General features: G+C 39.2%; 1 protein-coding gene across 1 annotated transcript in view; it reads left to right on the forward strand.

Moving 5' to 3' along the window:
• The window catches only part of LOC100246692 (uncharacterized), a 42,340-nt gene that overhangs the window by 3,293 nt on the left and 23,305 nt on the right, over nt 1-15,742 (forward strand). The window contains exons 4-7 of the mRNA XM_010650482.3: nt 6,056-6,097; nt 10,878-10,949; nt 11,805-11,940; nt 12,087-12,244. Coding sequence (XP_010648784.1) covers nt 6,056-6,097; nt 10,878-10,949; nt 11,805-11,940; nt 12,087-12,244 — 408 coding nt within the window. The remainder of the gene's footprint in view (nt 1-6,055; nt 6,098-10,877; nt 10,950-11,804; nt 11,941-12,086; nt 12,245-15,742) is intronic.

Raw genomic sequence — 15,742 nt, forward strand, 5'->3', positions numbered from 1 at the left:
AGTTAATGGACCGGTGCCTGGTTGGGAGATGGGGACAGTCTCCAATGTCGGATCCAGATATGCCCGCTCTTGAAAGTTGGGGGAGATCCCTGTGGAATATTAAAGGAGGGGTGAAGTTTGCGAGGCTGGGGGGCCCTCTCTTGTTGATTGAATTTGAGAATAAAGAAGAGGCAGATAAGGTGCTTTTAAGAGGACACCGATGGTTCAAGGAATCGATCTTGCACTTGGATAGGTGGGACCTAAAGGTGGGGTGTTCTCAAAATGGCGAGAGAGCCAAGAGTGTTTGGGTGAGAGTTGTGGGTTTGCCATTACATTTTTGGAGTCAAGAAGTTTTTAAAAAAATCGAGGACTGTTGCGGGGGGTTTGTCACAGTGGATGAAGACATTGTTAATTTTAAGGAACTACAATGGGCCAGATTATTAGTGAGATATGAAGGTTTAGAGTGGCCGAGCTCCTTGCAAGTAGTAGTTGGGTCTTTTTGTTATGCTTTACAGCTATGGTGGGAGGTGAAACCAGGGTTATCGGAAGTGGTTCCGGTGATCAGAAACAAGAAGGGTAAGGAGCGGGAGGTTAGGGATGACGGAGAAGGAGATTCACACGCTGGATTCAAAATGGCGAAGGTATAGATGCATGGGGAACCTGCAAAAGTAGCTGAGCCGTGCAAAGTTGGTGAAGGGGGCTGCATAAAGGAGGCTGAGTCCTCTGGTACTGTGTTGGAAACAGTAACAGAGGCTGATGGGACGAAAGGAGGCCAACATCCAGTTTGGGGGAAAAGTTCTTGTATCGGGCCTGGGAAAAAATTTCAGTTGGGCCGGCAAAGGGATTTGGGGTGGGGGAGAGGGCCCGCTGAGGAGGGCCAAGTGATTGAAGTCTTTAAAGACTTAGAGGAGATGGGCCGGCCCATGATGGAGTCTTTTAAAGGCCCGGTGGAGGTGGGACGACCCATATTGGAGAATTTAAGAGGTGTTAGGGCTTCCGATGGGAGTCTCTACGTCGGTGGAGAGTAAGAGGGGGAATTGTTTGGTTCCCAGCTGGGGTCGCTTCATCCGGCCGTTAATTGCTCAGAAATCACCGACAAAGCGTTGATGGAGGAGGCTTCCAGGTATTCTGATCAATTCTCTTGTTCTTTGTTTTCTTTGGGGAAACGGGAAATCTCTCTTTCTTCTACTCCTTCTGGGCGGGACGGGGAAGGTGTTGCCATTGCCAAGGTTTCTGATTAGGGCAAAGGTCCAGAAGCCGTAGAGAGAGCTATTATGGGTCCGTTAAGGATGATATTGGCGGATGAGAGGGAGGCCGAGGTCTCGAATTTGGCGGGTAGGGAGTCTAGGTCTTCCGAGGAGGCGTCAAAGGGGGTTTCAGGAATGTTTTCCCAAGAGAATGAGGAGGAGAGGGTCGAAGAGGGGGAATTGTGTTGGCACTCTAGTAGTTTGGTTAAGTTTAGCCGCTATCTTGGAATGCCAACGGAGGGCTTCGAAGGGGAAATTTTGCTTTTGCTTAAAAGAATGAAAGAGAGGAAACTTCAAAAAGGAAAGTTGAATGGTAGAAAAAGGAAAAAATTGGAGTCGTCAAAATTCGAAAGAGAATTGAGAAAGCTGGAATGGACAGTGAACTATCTTGAAGGAGGAGGAGAAGGGGAGAGGGGGGGGGGGGGGGGGTGTCTAAATGAAGCTCCGACTGCTTACTTGGAATGTAAGAGGGGCCAATAATTGCGACAAGAGGAAGGTGATCAAAGCTTTGATAAAGAAGAATAGGGTGGATCTAGTTTGCCTACAGGAAATATCAATGGGCATTATTCGTAGTTTAGGAGTGGGTGGATTCCTTGAATGGGGAGTTGTAGATTCAAGGGGCGCAGCTGGAGGTATAGTGGTGTTTTGGGATAACAAGGTGTTCGAGTTAGTTGACATTCAAAAAGGATTATTCTCTATTTCTTGCACTTTTAAGAGCTGTGAGGATGGTTTCTTATGGATGTTTATAGGGGTTTATGGCCCAACATTGAGGAGGATTAGGGAGAGTTTTTGGGAGGAGTTGGGGGCCATTAAGGGGCTTTGGAATGGGCCGTGGTGTGTTGCAGGGGATTTTAATGCCATTATAAGTCCGGAAGAGAGCAGCAGAGGAGGGAGCTTGAATTCAAAAATGAAAAGGTTCTCAGAAGTTATAGAAGATCTAGAGTTAAAGGATCTGCCAATGGTTGGGGGCCCTTTTACTTGGATTGGAGGGGTGAATAATCAGTCTTTTTCAAGGCTGGATCGTTTTTTGGTTAATGAGGGGTGGGACAGTCATTTTGGTGATGCGAGGCAGTTTGTTCTACCAAGACCGGTGTCTGATCACTTTCCACTTCTTTTGGACGGAGGGGGCCTGAGAAGAGGCCCTTCCTCGTTTAGATTTGAGAATATGTGGCTGAAAGTGGAAGGTGTTAAGGACCTATTGAAGTATTGGTGGGAAGAAGGTAGCTTCAGTAGATCCCCAAGTTTTATCTTGGCCGAAAGACTAAAATCTCTGAAGGCTAAGTTGAAGGAGTGGAACAGAAACACCTTTGGTCGGGTTGAATATAGAAAGAATTTGGCTTTGGAGCAGATGGAGTTTTGGGATGCCAAGGAGAAAATTAGCAGATTGTCGCTGGAAGAGCTGGAAGTTAGAAATGAAGCGAGGGAAGATTATAAAAAATGGGTCTTACTTGAAGAAATCACTTGCAGGCAAAATTCTAGGGAAGTGTGGCTGAAAGAGGGGGATAGAAATACCGGTTTTTTCCACAAGATGGTTAATGCTCACAGGAGGAGGAATAATGTGGAAAGAATTAAGATTAATGGAGCTTGGCTTACGAAGGAGAATGAAATTAGGGAAGGGATTGCCAATGCTTTTAGGCTGTTGCTGTCCAGTTTGGGGGAATGACGCCCTTCTGTTTCCAGGCTGTAGTTTGAGACATTGGAGCCTTTGGACGCTAGTGCCTTGGAGATTCCTTTTACGGAAGAGGAGGTCTTCGATGCACTATTGGGCTGTAATGGGGATAAAGCCTCGGGACCGGATGGATTCTCTATGGCCTTTTGGCAATTTGCTTGGGATTTCGTGAAGGCAGATGTGATGTGCTTTTTCAAGGAATTCTACGAAAATGGTAAATTTGTTAAAAGCCTAAATGTAACTTTTATGGTCCCAATTCCAAAAAAAGTAGGGGCTAAAGCTTTAGGGGATTTTAGGCCTATAAACTTGGTAGGAAGCTTGTACAAGTGGCTGGCCAAGGTCTTAGCCAATAGGCTAAAAAAGGTGGTTGGAAAGGTGGTCTCCAAGGCTCAAGGGGCGTTTGTGGAAGGTAGACAAATCCTAGATGCAATGTTGATAGCTAATGAAGCCATTGATTCGGTCCTCAAGAATGATGAGAGTGGCATTTTGTGCAAACTGGATATAGAGAAGACATATGATAAGGTGGACTGGACTTTTATTCTCTTAGTTATGCAGAAAATGGGTTTTGGGGAAAAATGGATTAGGTGGATTAAGTGGTGCATATCCACTGCAAGTTTCTCCGTGTTGGTCAATGGAACCCCTGCGGGCTTCTTCCAAAGCTCCAGGGGTTTGAGACAGGGCGATCCCCTTTCCCCTTATCTCTTTGTGATAGCTATGAAGGTTTTTAGTGCTTTTCTCAAAAGGGCTGTAGAGGGAGGTTTCTTATCGGGTTGTAGGGTGAAGAGTAGGAGTGAAGAAGGGGTCCTAATTTCCCACTTATTGTTTGACGATGATACACTGGTGTTCTGTAAACCTACACAAGATCAATTGACTTATCTCAGTTGGTTACTTATGTGGTTTGAGGCCGTTTCGGGATTGAGAATAAATTTGGATAAAAGCAAACTCATTCTAGTAGGAAGGGTAGAGAATATGGATGATCTGGCTTGGGAATTTGGTTGTAGACTGGGTAGTCTCCCAACCACATATTTGGGGATGCCCTTGGGTGCTCCTTTTAAGTCAGTTATAGTTTGGGATGGTGTGGAAGAGTGCTTCCGAAGAAGGTTAGCCATGTGGAAGAGACAATATTTATCTAAGGGAGGGAGGGCGACCCTTATTCGAAGCACGTTATCAAATCTACCTATCTATCTAATGTCATTGTTGTGCTTACCAAGCTCAGTCAGACGGAGATTAGAGAAAATCCAAAGGGACTTTCTTTGGGGTGGGGGCAATTTGGAGCGAAAGCCTCATTTAGTAAGATGGGAGTTGGTGTGTTTAAGTAAGACGAAAGGAGGTTTGGGGGTCAAATGCCTTTCCTTTCTCAACAAGGCACTTCTTGCTAAATGGAATTGGGGTTTCGCAAATGAGAAAGAGGCTTTGTGGAATAAAGTGATTAGAGGGAAGTATGGAGAAGATAGAGGGGGTTGGTGCTCTCGGGAAGTGAGAGAGGCTCATGGTATGGGGTTATGGAAAGGAATAAGGATGGATTGGAAGATGGTGAGCGATAGGATGGTTTTCATTGTTGGTAATGGGAGGAGGGTGAGATTTTGGAGGGATAGATGGTGCGGGGATTCTCCTTTGTGTATGCCCTTTCCTTCTCTTTTTGCTTTGATTGTTGAGAAGGAAGTGTGGGTGACAGATATTTGGGACCCCTTGGCTGAGGGGGGTTGGAACCTCTGTTTTTTAAGAGCATTTAATGATTGGGAGGTAGAGGAGGCGGAAAGATTTTTGGAGAGGCTACATGGTAAGAGAGTTTTTGAGGATGTGGAGGATATGGTGTCCTGGACTGAAACTAAGAGTGGTAAATTCTCGGTCAAGTCTCTCTATGTAGCCCTTGAAGCGGGTGGTTCATCTCTGTTTCCTTCAAGCTATATTTGGAATGTGAATGTGTAGCCCAAGATTAGTTTCTTTGCATGAGAGGTTACGTGGGGCAAAGCCTTCACCTTGGATATGGTCCAGAAAAGAGGTCGAGCATTGGCAAATAGATGCTTTATGTGTCTTGAGAAAGAGGAGAACATAAACCATCTTCTACTTCATTGTTCAAGAACAAGGGTGTTATGGGATCTACTTTTTACTTTATTTGGAGTTTCTTGGGTTTTGCCTTCGTCAGTTAGAGAGACACTTCTAAGCTGCAATGGTTTTTTCGTGGGCAAAAAATGCAAGAAGGCGTGGAGAGCTGCTCCTCTTCACATTTTCTGGACGGTTTGGAAGGCGAGGAATAGATTGACTTTCAAGGATGATATGTTGTCAATTCAGAGACTGAAATACTCTTTTATCCTTTCTTTTTGGTCCGAGACTAAGTTGTTCATAGATGATTGCCCTCTAACTATAGCTAATTTTATTGATTGATTGGACTCTAAGTAGGATTGTGGTGTTGGGATTTCTTTGTTTTTTGGCCTTGTTGAAGGCGGGTGTATAGGTATTGTATACTTTGAGCCGCTTTTTTAGCATCTCTTTTTTATATGAAATCTCTTTTACTTATCAAAAAAAAAAAAAAGAAAAAAAAAGAAATTATTACATGCCTATCTACAACTATGAATTAGCAACCTTGTATCTAGCTTCTTGGTTATTCATAATATGAGAATTTAATTAGATAAGAAATCAATGTGGATGATGCTTAAGATTGACAATGGCAATCACCCTGGGTGATTTGAAACAATCATGACTTTCAATCTTTGCATTGCCCAACTTGAGTTTCCCAATGATGAGTTGATATTTTGAAGATTAGGTTTTGATTTCAAGTGATAAGAGTTTTGGAACTTGACCTTGAAATATTATTTAGAGCACTCTTAATTTCCAGTTTTCTCATCTATGCTACTTCCATAACGAGGGTAATTGACTGTGGTATTGCAATATTTATGTATAATATATTATGGAAATATTACCAAAATACTGGAATTTTCAAATGATTTTGGAAAACATTCATGAACTTCATGTAGAGTTCTTGACCATGCAAGAGTGCATGTGGTTCAATTCCAGGTTGTCAGGCAATTGAATATTCTTGAAGTATCATATATGAAGTTCTTTTGTTTTTTCCTCTTGAAATCTAGTAATTTGATTTTTTTGAAGGAATAAGCATGTAACTTTCTGAAATTCTGTGGTAACTATATGCAACTTATTGCAGTTTCGTGAAACTCTGATCCGCTTGGGGCCTTTCTATGTGAAGGTAAGCTAGTTTATTTTCTGTGAAATTTTCATGGATGTTGTTTTTAATTTTATAATTATATTTTGCTGTCTTATTTTTTAAAGGTTGTATACTTACTTGTAGTCTGTTTACATGCATGTAAATTGGTCATAATATGTCTAACCTTTTCGATATTGGTGTCATTTTTAACAGTCTGGAGTGCAGATTATATGGTTTCTCTGTGTCTAGGCTTTAGGCGTTTGGATCTGCTTATGTTTGTTTTTCCTTGTCTGCTGCAGTCCTATCATTCAGGTTCCTTTTTGTTTTGTTATTTTTTTGGTATAATGTATTGGTTTATAACTTCTATTATTTAGAAGAAAATCTAGAGTTCATGATGTTGCTTTCTTAGGAATTTGGACACCAGGTTGAGCTTTATTTGGAGAGTGTACTGCTTCCTTTTTTAGGCCAAGTATGGTATTTCTGGAGAGCCTGTTAATTTTCTCTGTTGCTTTCTTCAGAATTAACTTTGTGGAATTGTTAATCTTTTTTCTCTTCCTGCTAATGGTGATATTGAAAAACCTGGTATGCTAAGGAAACGAATTGTGATGATTTTTCCTTCCTGTCTGTCATCAGAATTAGAGTTTACCACAGCTTCTTCAACCCTGTTTGAGAGTTTTTAAGTTTTTCTGAAGAGCTTCTTTATTGTTCTGACTTCATCATAGTGTTGTTTCTTTAGAGCTTTCCTAAAATATATCTTCCTTTCTCGTGGACAACTGAATTGACCTACATATAAGAACTTGGGGCTGTATGCATGGTTATGAATTTATGATCACCTGCCCCTTCTGCTCTTCAAAACCCAGCTCTATGGCGATGGATTAGGTTTATCAAGGATCAGAGGAGAAAATGTCACATGTGTTTTCCCAACTGGCTGGCAATGAGATTATCATTGAGGCTGAGTTTCTAGCCCTCTAGGAAGGCTTGAAAATGATTACTAATACAGGTATCAGGGATCTCTTCCTGGAAGGGGACTCTCTGGATGTTATTTACTGGGCTTCTTCGTAGGTCAATGGCCCTTGGCATATTGACCACTGGTTGAGGAGGATTGGAGACCTTTCTAGGTAGATTTTTTCCTTACATATTTGGGGATTGTCTAAACAGGCTGCAGTTGGCTTGGTGAAGAGCGATCTATAGATCCCTAGAGGAGTTATGGGGATTTCTAGCTCTAACCCCCATTGATGTTGCTGTTGATTTTTTTAATGTTGGTTTTCTTGGTTTTGCTTTGCTTTTTCTTTACTTTTTTATTCACCTTCCTTCACTTGTTATCACAACAACAGTTCCCTATATTTCCTTTTGGTGGATTTGGTAAAATTATGTTCTTTGTAGTAAAATGATAAAGTTAGGATTAGAACTTTTTATAGAAGAGTATGGGAATATTGTTGGTAATGAGACTTTAAGAGTGATTTGAATGATTAGAAGTGAGGTTGATCAAAAATAGCAGATTGGTGCTTTAATTACATAGGAAAGAGAAGATAGAAAAGTAAGAAAAAATTATTCACTCTCTAAGCAAAGCTTAATTATGTAATTCTCAGTTAAAAATATTTTTCAAAAGAGATGACTGTTTTCCATTTCAGAGGCAATTTTTTTGATAAATAAGTAAAAGAATTGTATTACAAAGAGGCGCTAAAATAGCGACCCAAAGAAGTATAGTATAGAGACACTCACCCCCTTACAACTAAACCCAAAACCTTCTCCCTCACCACGAACCCACCCAATCTATAAAATCTATTAAGGTCGAAGGACCATCTTTTATCCACAATTTGGTCTCCTACCACAGTAAATACACAAAAGAAGTTTTCAGCCTTTGGATGGACCTCACTATCTTCAAAGGCAATTTTATTCCTTGCCTTCCAAATGGCCCAAAACAAACATAACGGTCCCACTTGCCACGCCGCCTTCTTCTTTTTACCCACAAAAGAACCCCTCCACCCTAAGAGGGTTTCCTTTACCAAAAAGGGAAATACCCAAGACACTCCAAACAAAGAAAGGAGCAACATCCACACTTACCTTGTTTTTTCACAATGGAGAAGGAGGTGATCAATCGACTCCTCAAACATTTGGCACATAAAGCATCTATTAGCCAAAGCCCAACCTCTCTTTTGCAAACGGTCCAAGGTTTGAACTTTTCCCCATGAAGCCTTCCAAGCAAAGAAACTTAATTTAGGCTGCACACAAGAGTTCCATATAATCTTCGAAGGGAAAGAAACAAGAGAAACCGGTTGCAAGGCTCTATACAAAGACTTTACCGAAAACAAGCCATCCTTCGAGTCCATCCACCTCACCCTATCCTCCTCACCCACATTAACCTTCTTCCCATCCAAGCAACAAAACAATTTTTCCACCTTTTCCATCTCCCAATCATTGAAAGGTCTAGTGAAACAAGGGCTCCAACTTCCCTCCCTTTTCCCCGCAGTTTACCCAAGCCTCTTTAGAAGTTGCTAGAGCAAATAAACGAGGGAAGGACTCGCACAAAGGAGTGGTTCCACACCACTTGTCTTTCCAAAATCTCACCTTCCTTCCATCAACCACCACAAAGTCAAAAGAAGGGGTCACTAGGTGCCCCAACTTTCTAATTGCTTTCCACAACCCAACTCCATAAGCCTCCCTAGCCTCACAAGAGCTCCACCCTCCTCTTTCCTCCCCATATTTCCTTCTAATCACTTGGTTCCAAAGGGCCTTTCTTTCATTTGCAAAGCGCCAACTCCACTTGCTAAGGAGAGCCCTATTGAAAGTCCTAAGACTCTTAACCCCCAACCCTCCTTTTCTTTTATCTAAACAAACGATTGACCACCTTACTAAGTGAGGTTTTTGCTCAAGAGCCCCACCACCCCACAAAAAATCCCTTTGAATTTGCTCGACTCTCATTCTAACCGTCCTAGGCAACTGGAAAATAGACATGAAATATATCGGCAGATTAGACAAAGTACTGCAAATTAAGGTGGTCCTCCCCCCCTTAGAAATGTATTGACGTTTTCACATAGCCAATCTCTTGCGGAGTCTTTTTTCAATTCCATCCCATGCGGTTGCAAATTTAGAAGGAGCACTTAACGGCATTCCTAAGTGGAAGACAATCTTCCCACCTTTTAACCGAACTCTTTAGCCAACTCTTCCACATTCTCTACCCTACCAACTGGAATCAACTCACTTTTGTCCAGATTCACTCTTAACCCTGAAATTGCCTCAAACCACATTAACAGCCAGCACAAACACGTCAACTGCTCCTCCCTCGCCTCACAAAAAATCATAATATACTCAGCAAACAGCAAGTGAGAGACCTGGCCCCCTTCACCCTCTCTTCCCCGAACCGAGCAAGGCAATAAAAAGCCTCCAGAAACTGCTCTCTTCAACAGACAATTGAAAGCCTCCATCACAATTACGAACAAATAAGGTGAAAGGGGATCTCCTTGCCTTAAACCCCTGGAGCTATGAAAAAATCCAGTAGGGGTTCCATTTCAGAGGCAATATCCCTCATAAAAATCAATCCTTTCTCTTGAATCAAACTTATCTCATCCTTTAATCAAAATTTTCCCTAAAAGTAAAAGAAACCCACAAAACTCAAAAGCCTTTAGTTGTTTACTACAGTAGCATGAACATTAACTCACTATAATACCTGCTGCGGTTTTTTGCAGTATCAATAGTATATCAACTTGGAACTTCTTACTTTAAATAAAAAAACCATAAATAATTAAGCCTGAACAATCATAAATACTTTGTTCTTTTTTTTCTTTTCTTTTTGGGAGAACAGAGAAGGCTTCCTTATCATTGGCATGGGTCCCAAAAGGCTAGTTTTAAGCCTCCAAACATATCTTCAGTTTGTGTTACATGGACTTGGGTGCAAATGTTGGTACCTGGCATCTGTAAGTGTTAGATTTGTTTAGTTCTCAATAACTTAGGATCTAGAGACATGGCTAAATAATTCTTTCCTTTTTTCCCCCTTCATAGGTCTGGATATCTAACTTGACGCCTGGGTTACTTAAAGTGTGATAGGAATTCGATCCTTTTTCTATGTTGGATGCAATTGGCATGTAAAACCCATCCTTATACAATGTTGATACCTCACATACCTTGAAGTCAATGTGACAGTCTCCAGTTACAAAGCAAAATTTTTTCCCATTTCTCGGAAAAGAAGGGACATAAATATCAAGGTGAGGTGAGGATCATATAAGAGACCATTGAGACTAGAGGGAGAGTTTGTTGGAATGTGGAAGGGAGTGAACATAGGTTTGTGGCAATAATATACTGGTTGTTCGTTGTAACCTGACATATCAAGAAACTGGAGACCTTTCTTCTCCTTTATTTGTATCTTGTTTATCTTTCTCTGTTCTTGTAGAAGAGGTGTTAGAATTTGAAGCTTTCAGACCTTCTCTCCTCCAAATTTTTCTTCATGCCCTTTCCAGGAGCAATAGTCCTGTCTTTTTATTTTTCCTCTCCTGAAACCAAATTTATCTTGAAGTTCAAAGTTCCTTTAAATTTAGAATCTTTGCAGGCTTGGTAGGCAATGAGAATGTTCAGAGCAATGGATTAGCATATATTAATAGAATTAAAATTCCTCTAGCAATGTTTATTTCTAGATTTGAGCTTCTGTATTTCGCTAAAATCTGTTTGGCAATATATCAGTCTCAAGTATGCTGTGAGGTTGTAGATTATAGGTTGGATTGAAATGATGTTTAATTATTGCCCAGTACAAAATTTTTAATTGTTAGATAGACCCTGAATTACTTCATGGCAAACTTCACTTGTTCAATGAAATTTTTGTGAATTTCAGCTTGGACAGGCTTTGAGCACCAGACCAGATTTATTACCAGCTGTATATTGCCAAGAGCTTGCCAAGTTACAGGTATGCTTGCTTTTCTCAGTTCTTGATCTGCTTTACTGAATGCTGGTATATATGATTAAACTTTTTTAGCTATCAAATCTGAAGAGGAGTTTGGGCACCCAGTTAAATATGATGTACCTCCATCACTCTTGGACACATGTCAGGTACTCCAAAGACATGTATTTTTTCTACATGTACATGTGGCATACACAAGTCAAATATGCAAGGGACAGGTTGGGAGATGACTATTATGTTTTCATGTAGAAAATGAGACTGTAATTTTAAAGAAAAATTTAAAATTTATGATAGGAGAGGAGTAATGCTGGTGATAACATAAAATATATTTGTATGCATTAGTTGTGTCACACTTCTTGTTCTAAGTTATTTAGTAGCACAAAAATTAAGATAAATAATGAAACTTATATATTTAACACACACACACACACACACACAGAGTGATGTAATTGTGTGTTTGTTTATGTATTTCTTACTGTCATGTTCTCACCATGCTTATGTCCTACATTTTCAGTATTGGCCATGCTGTGATACATAATTTGAAACTCTCTTTTAATGGATCTAATGTGGATTCCATTTTATTTTATCATTGTCACTGTTACACACACACACACACATGTGAGCATACACACACGCGCATGTGAGCATACACACACCCACACACGAACACACACACACACACACAGAGTGATGTAATTGTGTATGTATTTGTTATACTGTCATATTCTCACCATGCATATGCCCATCATTTTCAGTACTGGCCATGCTATGATGCATAGTTTGAAGCTCACTTTTAGTGGATTCCATGCAATTCTGTTTTAGTTTATCATTCTCACAGTTAAACTTTTCTATTTGTGCTAGGATCAAATACCCCCATTTTCAACTCGTGCTGCAGTTAAATCTATTGAATCCCAGTTAGGCATTCCTGTTTCAGAAATATTTGCTGACATCAGCCCTGAGCCTATTGCTGCAGCATCCTTAGGACAGGTGTATAAAGGTTAGATTGGATGTGAAGATTATATGCCTTTATTTTAGTTGTGCTAGTTTTCTCTTCATTATCGCACTTGAATGTATAAAGAAGGATTTATATCTGCAAGGAAAACTCAAGCTAAATGTCATGTTTTGTTGCTTCAAGTTTTGCAGCTCACCTGCATTCTGGAGAGCTAGTAGCTGTTAAAGTGCAAAGACCTGGTGTGTCGATTTTATTAACTCTTGATGCCTTGTTATTCAATATGATTGGAGGCCAATTAAAGCGATTTGCCAAGGCCCGTCGGGATCTGTTAGTAGCTGTTAATGAGATGGTGAGCCACTTAAATGCCTTCATAGATGGCTTCTGAGGAACAATATGACATCTGTTTTACCTCTTGAAAATCTTATATATTCTATGTTAATTGTAAAGTAAAATTCCCTGTGGTCCATATCTCATATTTATTTGGTTTGCTTTTATGAGGTTATTTTGCCCCAGTATTTTTTAGATCTTATAACTGGAAATGATGAACAAAGATAAGCATACATATACTCACACATATAATACATTTAAACCATTCTGGTTGTATTTTGCTCTGTTACAGCTTGGTTAAAAAAAAATCAAGCTATGGGTATCTAAAGTTTCCATTACAACTTGCCACATTACGAGTCTAGAAGTTATAGGTTTGCCTAGTAAACTATATCTGCATGGACTTATTCTGTTGATTCTGCAAGCATTTCAGTCAAATTGTTTTCATCTTAATCAAATATAGAGTTTTGAGAATATGATAGAATAAAATTGTGTGCTATCAAGAGGAAAATCTTGAGATTAGAGAGCAAGATGGTAGTGAAGGGGTCTGGTTTTTTGATCATTGCAAGGAGTCAAGGAACTTCCATCCCAGCGCCTTGAAGTTTGAGAGAGAAGGAGCAGGTTGGATAGCTCAGCAGCTGCCAAAATATCTAGTTGGTTGCATGGCTTGTGAGGAAGATCAGAGGCTTTCTGTTGGAACTCATGTCTTCATAGTAGGAGTGTTTATTTTGGGAGGATTCGAAGATCATAGCCCGTAGGAAAAATTTAATCATTGTGATTCATGAGGGGGCCAGTTGCAGCTGATGGGTGAACATGCGATTTTTCAGCAGTTGGAAACTAGGGTGAAAATATACTCGTGTTTTTGTTCATTTCAAATATCATTTTTTGCACATTCTTTTTGTTGTTTTTTGGGGGGTTTTCATTCATTGTTCAGGGCCTTTTTGGCATGACACTTGGCTTTCTTGATTACACTTGATCTAATTGCACAATTTGTGATTCTTTGGAGGGGGATAGGAGGCTTAAGGGAGATGATGATGTGTCTAGATCTCCATCCTCCTTTGCCTTTAAATAGGAGTCTTTGGGCTTATTTTCTTTGTTTTGGGGGTGGGGGGAGGGGATTCTTCGATTTTGAGGGGAAACTCTTCCCATTTTGAGAGAGAGTTGAAGAAGTAAGGAGAATTTGAATACTTAGAGGCATCCTTGGCTTGGAAGAGGACTTCTTTGCAAACTAGAAGCCAAGTATTTTGCTTGGAGGAGAATTTCTTGGATCGATCACTTATAATTCCGAGATTTGTGTTGTTTTAGTTTATTTCTTGGGGTTCTTTGATGGTGAATATATAAGATGTGGATCTTGGAAGATCATGGTTTGTTTAATTGTACTTTTTCTCTTCAGCTTTGAATTTAAATATGGTTTTCTTCATTTTCTTTGTCTTGTGTGCTTATTAGATATTTGATTATACGTCGAAATTGGTGCCTTGATGTTGTTTAGACCTTGGATGGTGGTTATTTGTTCTATTCTTGGACTGATTTTTATTTTTTGGAGTTCGTCGATCCTTAAAGCATGATATGAGCCTTGATTGGATATGTAATATACTTTTTTTCTCTTTTTCTTTTTTTGCTTCTTGTTGAGCATGAGTTATTCTTGTTTTCCCAAGATTCTAGGGGTGTTTTTGAAAAGAGAAAATCAAGAGCAACATGTGTTTGTTATTTTGGCAATACCATTCTTTAAAAAAGGCTTTGTTTAGCCATTCTTTAAAATAGGCTCTTTAGAGCCATTCTTTTAAAAAGGCTCTTTGGAGCCATTCTTTAAAAAAGGCTCTTTAGAGCCATTCTTTAAAAAAGACTCTTTAGAGCCCTTTTTGTGGGTTTTTGATCTTGTTCTCAAAACTGAATGTTAGGTTCTATTTTTTCCATGTTTTTTTTTTAATCATATTTCAAGCTCCTTTTAATGGTCATTTTCGTGCCCAAAGGCTAGGTTCAAGGCAATGGACCTTAGTGTTGTAAATTTGCTTGAAAACATTAACTAGTTGCTCTAGATTTTTTGTTAATTTCTAAAGATTTTTAAACTGATTTTTATGAGTCCTATTTGTAGACATCTTGTACATGTTAAATACGTCTTACCTTGGCAAATGATCCCTTGCTAACCTTGTTGAATAAATTTATTTTTTACATGCTTGTGCACTGTCCAGTTTTTGAGTTATAGGATGTTCTTTTGAATGTGATTCTTTTGGTGGATGTTTGACCTTGCTTGAGTCTTGATATGTTCTAGATGCCTTGTACATTCTTGAGAAGTTTTGTTTTGTTGATAAATCTCTTTCTAACCTTTTGAATTAGTTTATTCTTTCTTATGTATGTATGTTGTCTTATTTTTACACTCTTGAGGTAAGTCATATATATTTTGTTGGTTAACCTCTTTGTTGAACTTATTTATCTCTTTGGTCTCTTTTGCTTGCTTTGCTTTGGTGGACCTTGATCTTCCAACACACATGGCTCATGTATTCGTCATCATACCCGTGCCTTTTGTCACCATGCCTTGTTGTATGTATATTTGTGCTTTTATTTTCTTGGTATCCATGATTAATTAGTCAATTGCCATAGTTTCCTCCACTTGTTTAGTAGAAAGCTCTTTAGGGCTTAGAGAGGTGCTATCCTTATGATACCTTCCCAGTAAGTACCTAGCCCCTAAGCTTAGACTCAGTTTTTCATAGCCATGCCTTTTCTTTTTCCAAAAGGAGTCATACTATGATTTTCTTTCTTATTTTGTTTTTCCTTTTAAAAATAAATAAAAATAAGCGTTGACTTCAATTTTCATAAATCAAATTTTCACAAATAAAAAATGAGTTGATCATAAATATTATGAAAACAAGAGCACATATATACAAAAAGGCATGATGAAAAAAGATAAAGGAACGATGGTGAACGTGTGGGTATCTAAGAAAACCAAGGTGCACCTGGACAAAGTAAGCAAAAAGGATAAAAGAGATAAACAAGTTCAATAAAGAGGTTAATCAACAAAATATGCAAAGCTTACCCCAGGAGTGCTAAAACAGGACAACATGAATACATAGGAAAGAATAAATTAAATCACATGGTTAGGAAGAGACTTAACATCATAACCAAAAGTTTCTAGTATGTGTAAGGTATCTACAACATGTATCAAGACTCAAATAAGGTCAAACATCCTTAAAAGAGAAATCAAATTTGAAGAAACATTTCATGGCTCAAAAATTGGACGGCACACAAGTATGAGAAAAATAAATTCATTCAACGAGGTTTGTAAGGGATCATACACCAAAGCAAGACACATGTACAAGTTATATAAAACACATATCAAAGGTCAAAAATGGTAAAAAATGCATCAAATGGGGTTGACTCAAAGAAACATTAAAGAGTGAAAAAAAAGGAGACAACATGTGAGTTTGTCAAAGAATGATTTATTAAACTAGGTTAAAAGTGAGTTACACACCAAGGAAAAAATCCTCTAACATATACAAGATGTCTAGAATACATTTCAAGGTTTAAA

The sequence above is a fragment of the Vitis vinifera genome, chromosome 4 (genome assembly GCF_030704535.1).
Source record: "Vitis vinifera cultivar Pinot Noir 40024 chromosome 4, ASM3070453v1".
NCBI lineage: Eukaryota > Viridiplantae > Streptophyta > Magnoliopsida > Vitales > Vitaceae > Vitis > Vitis vinifera.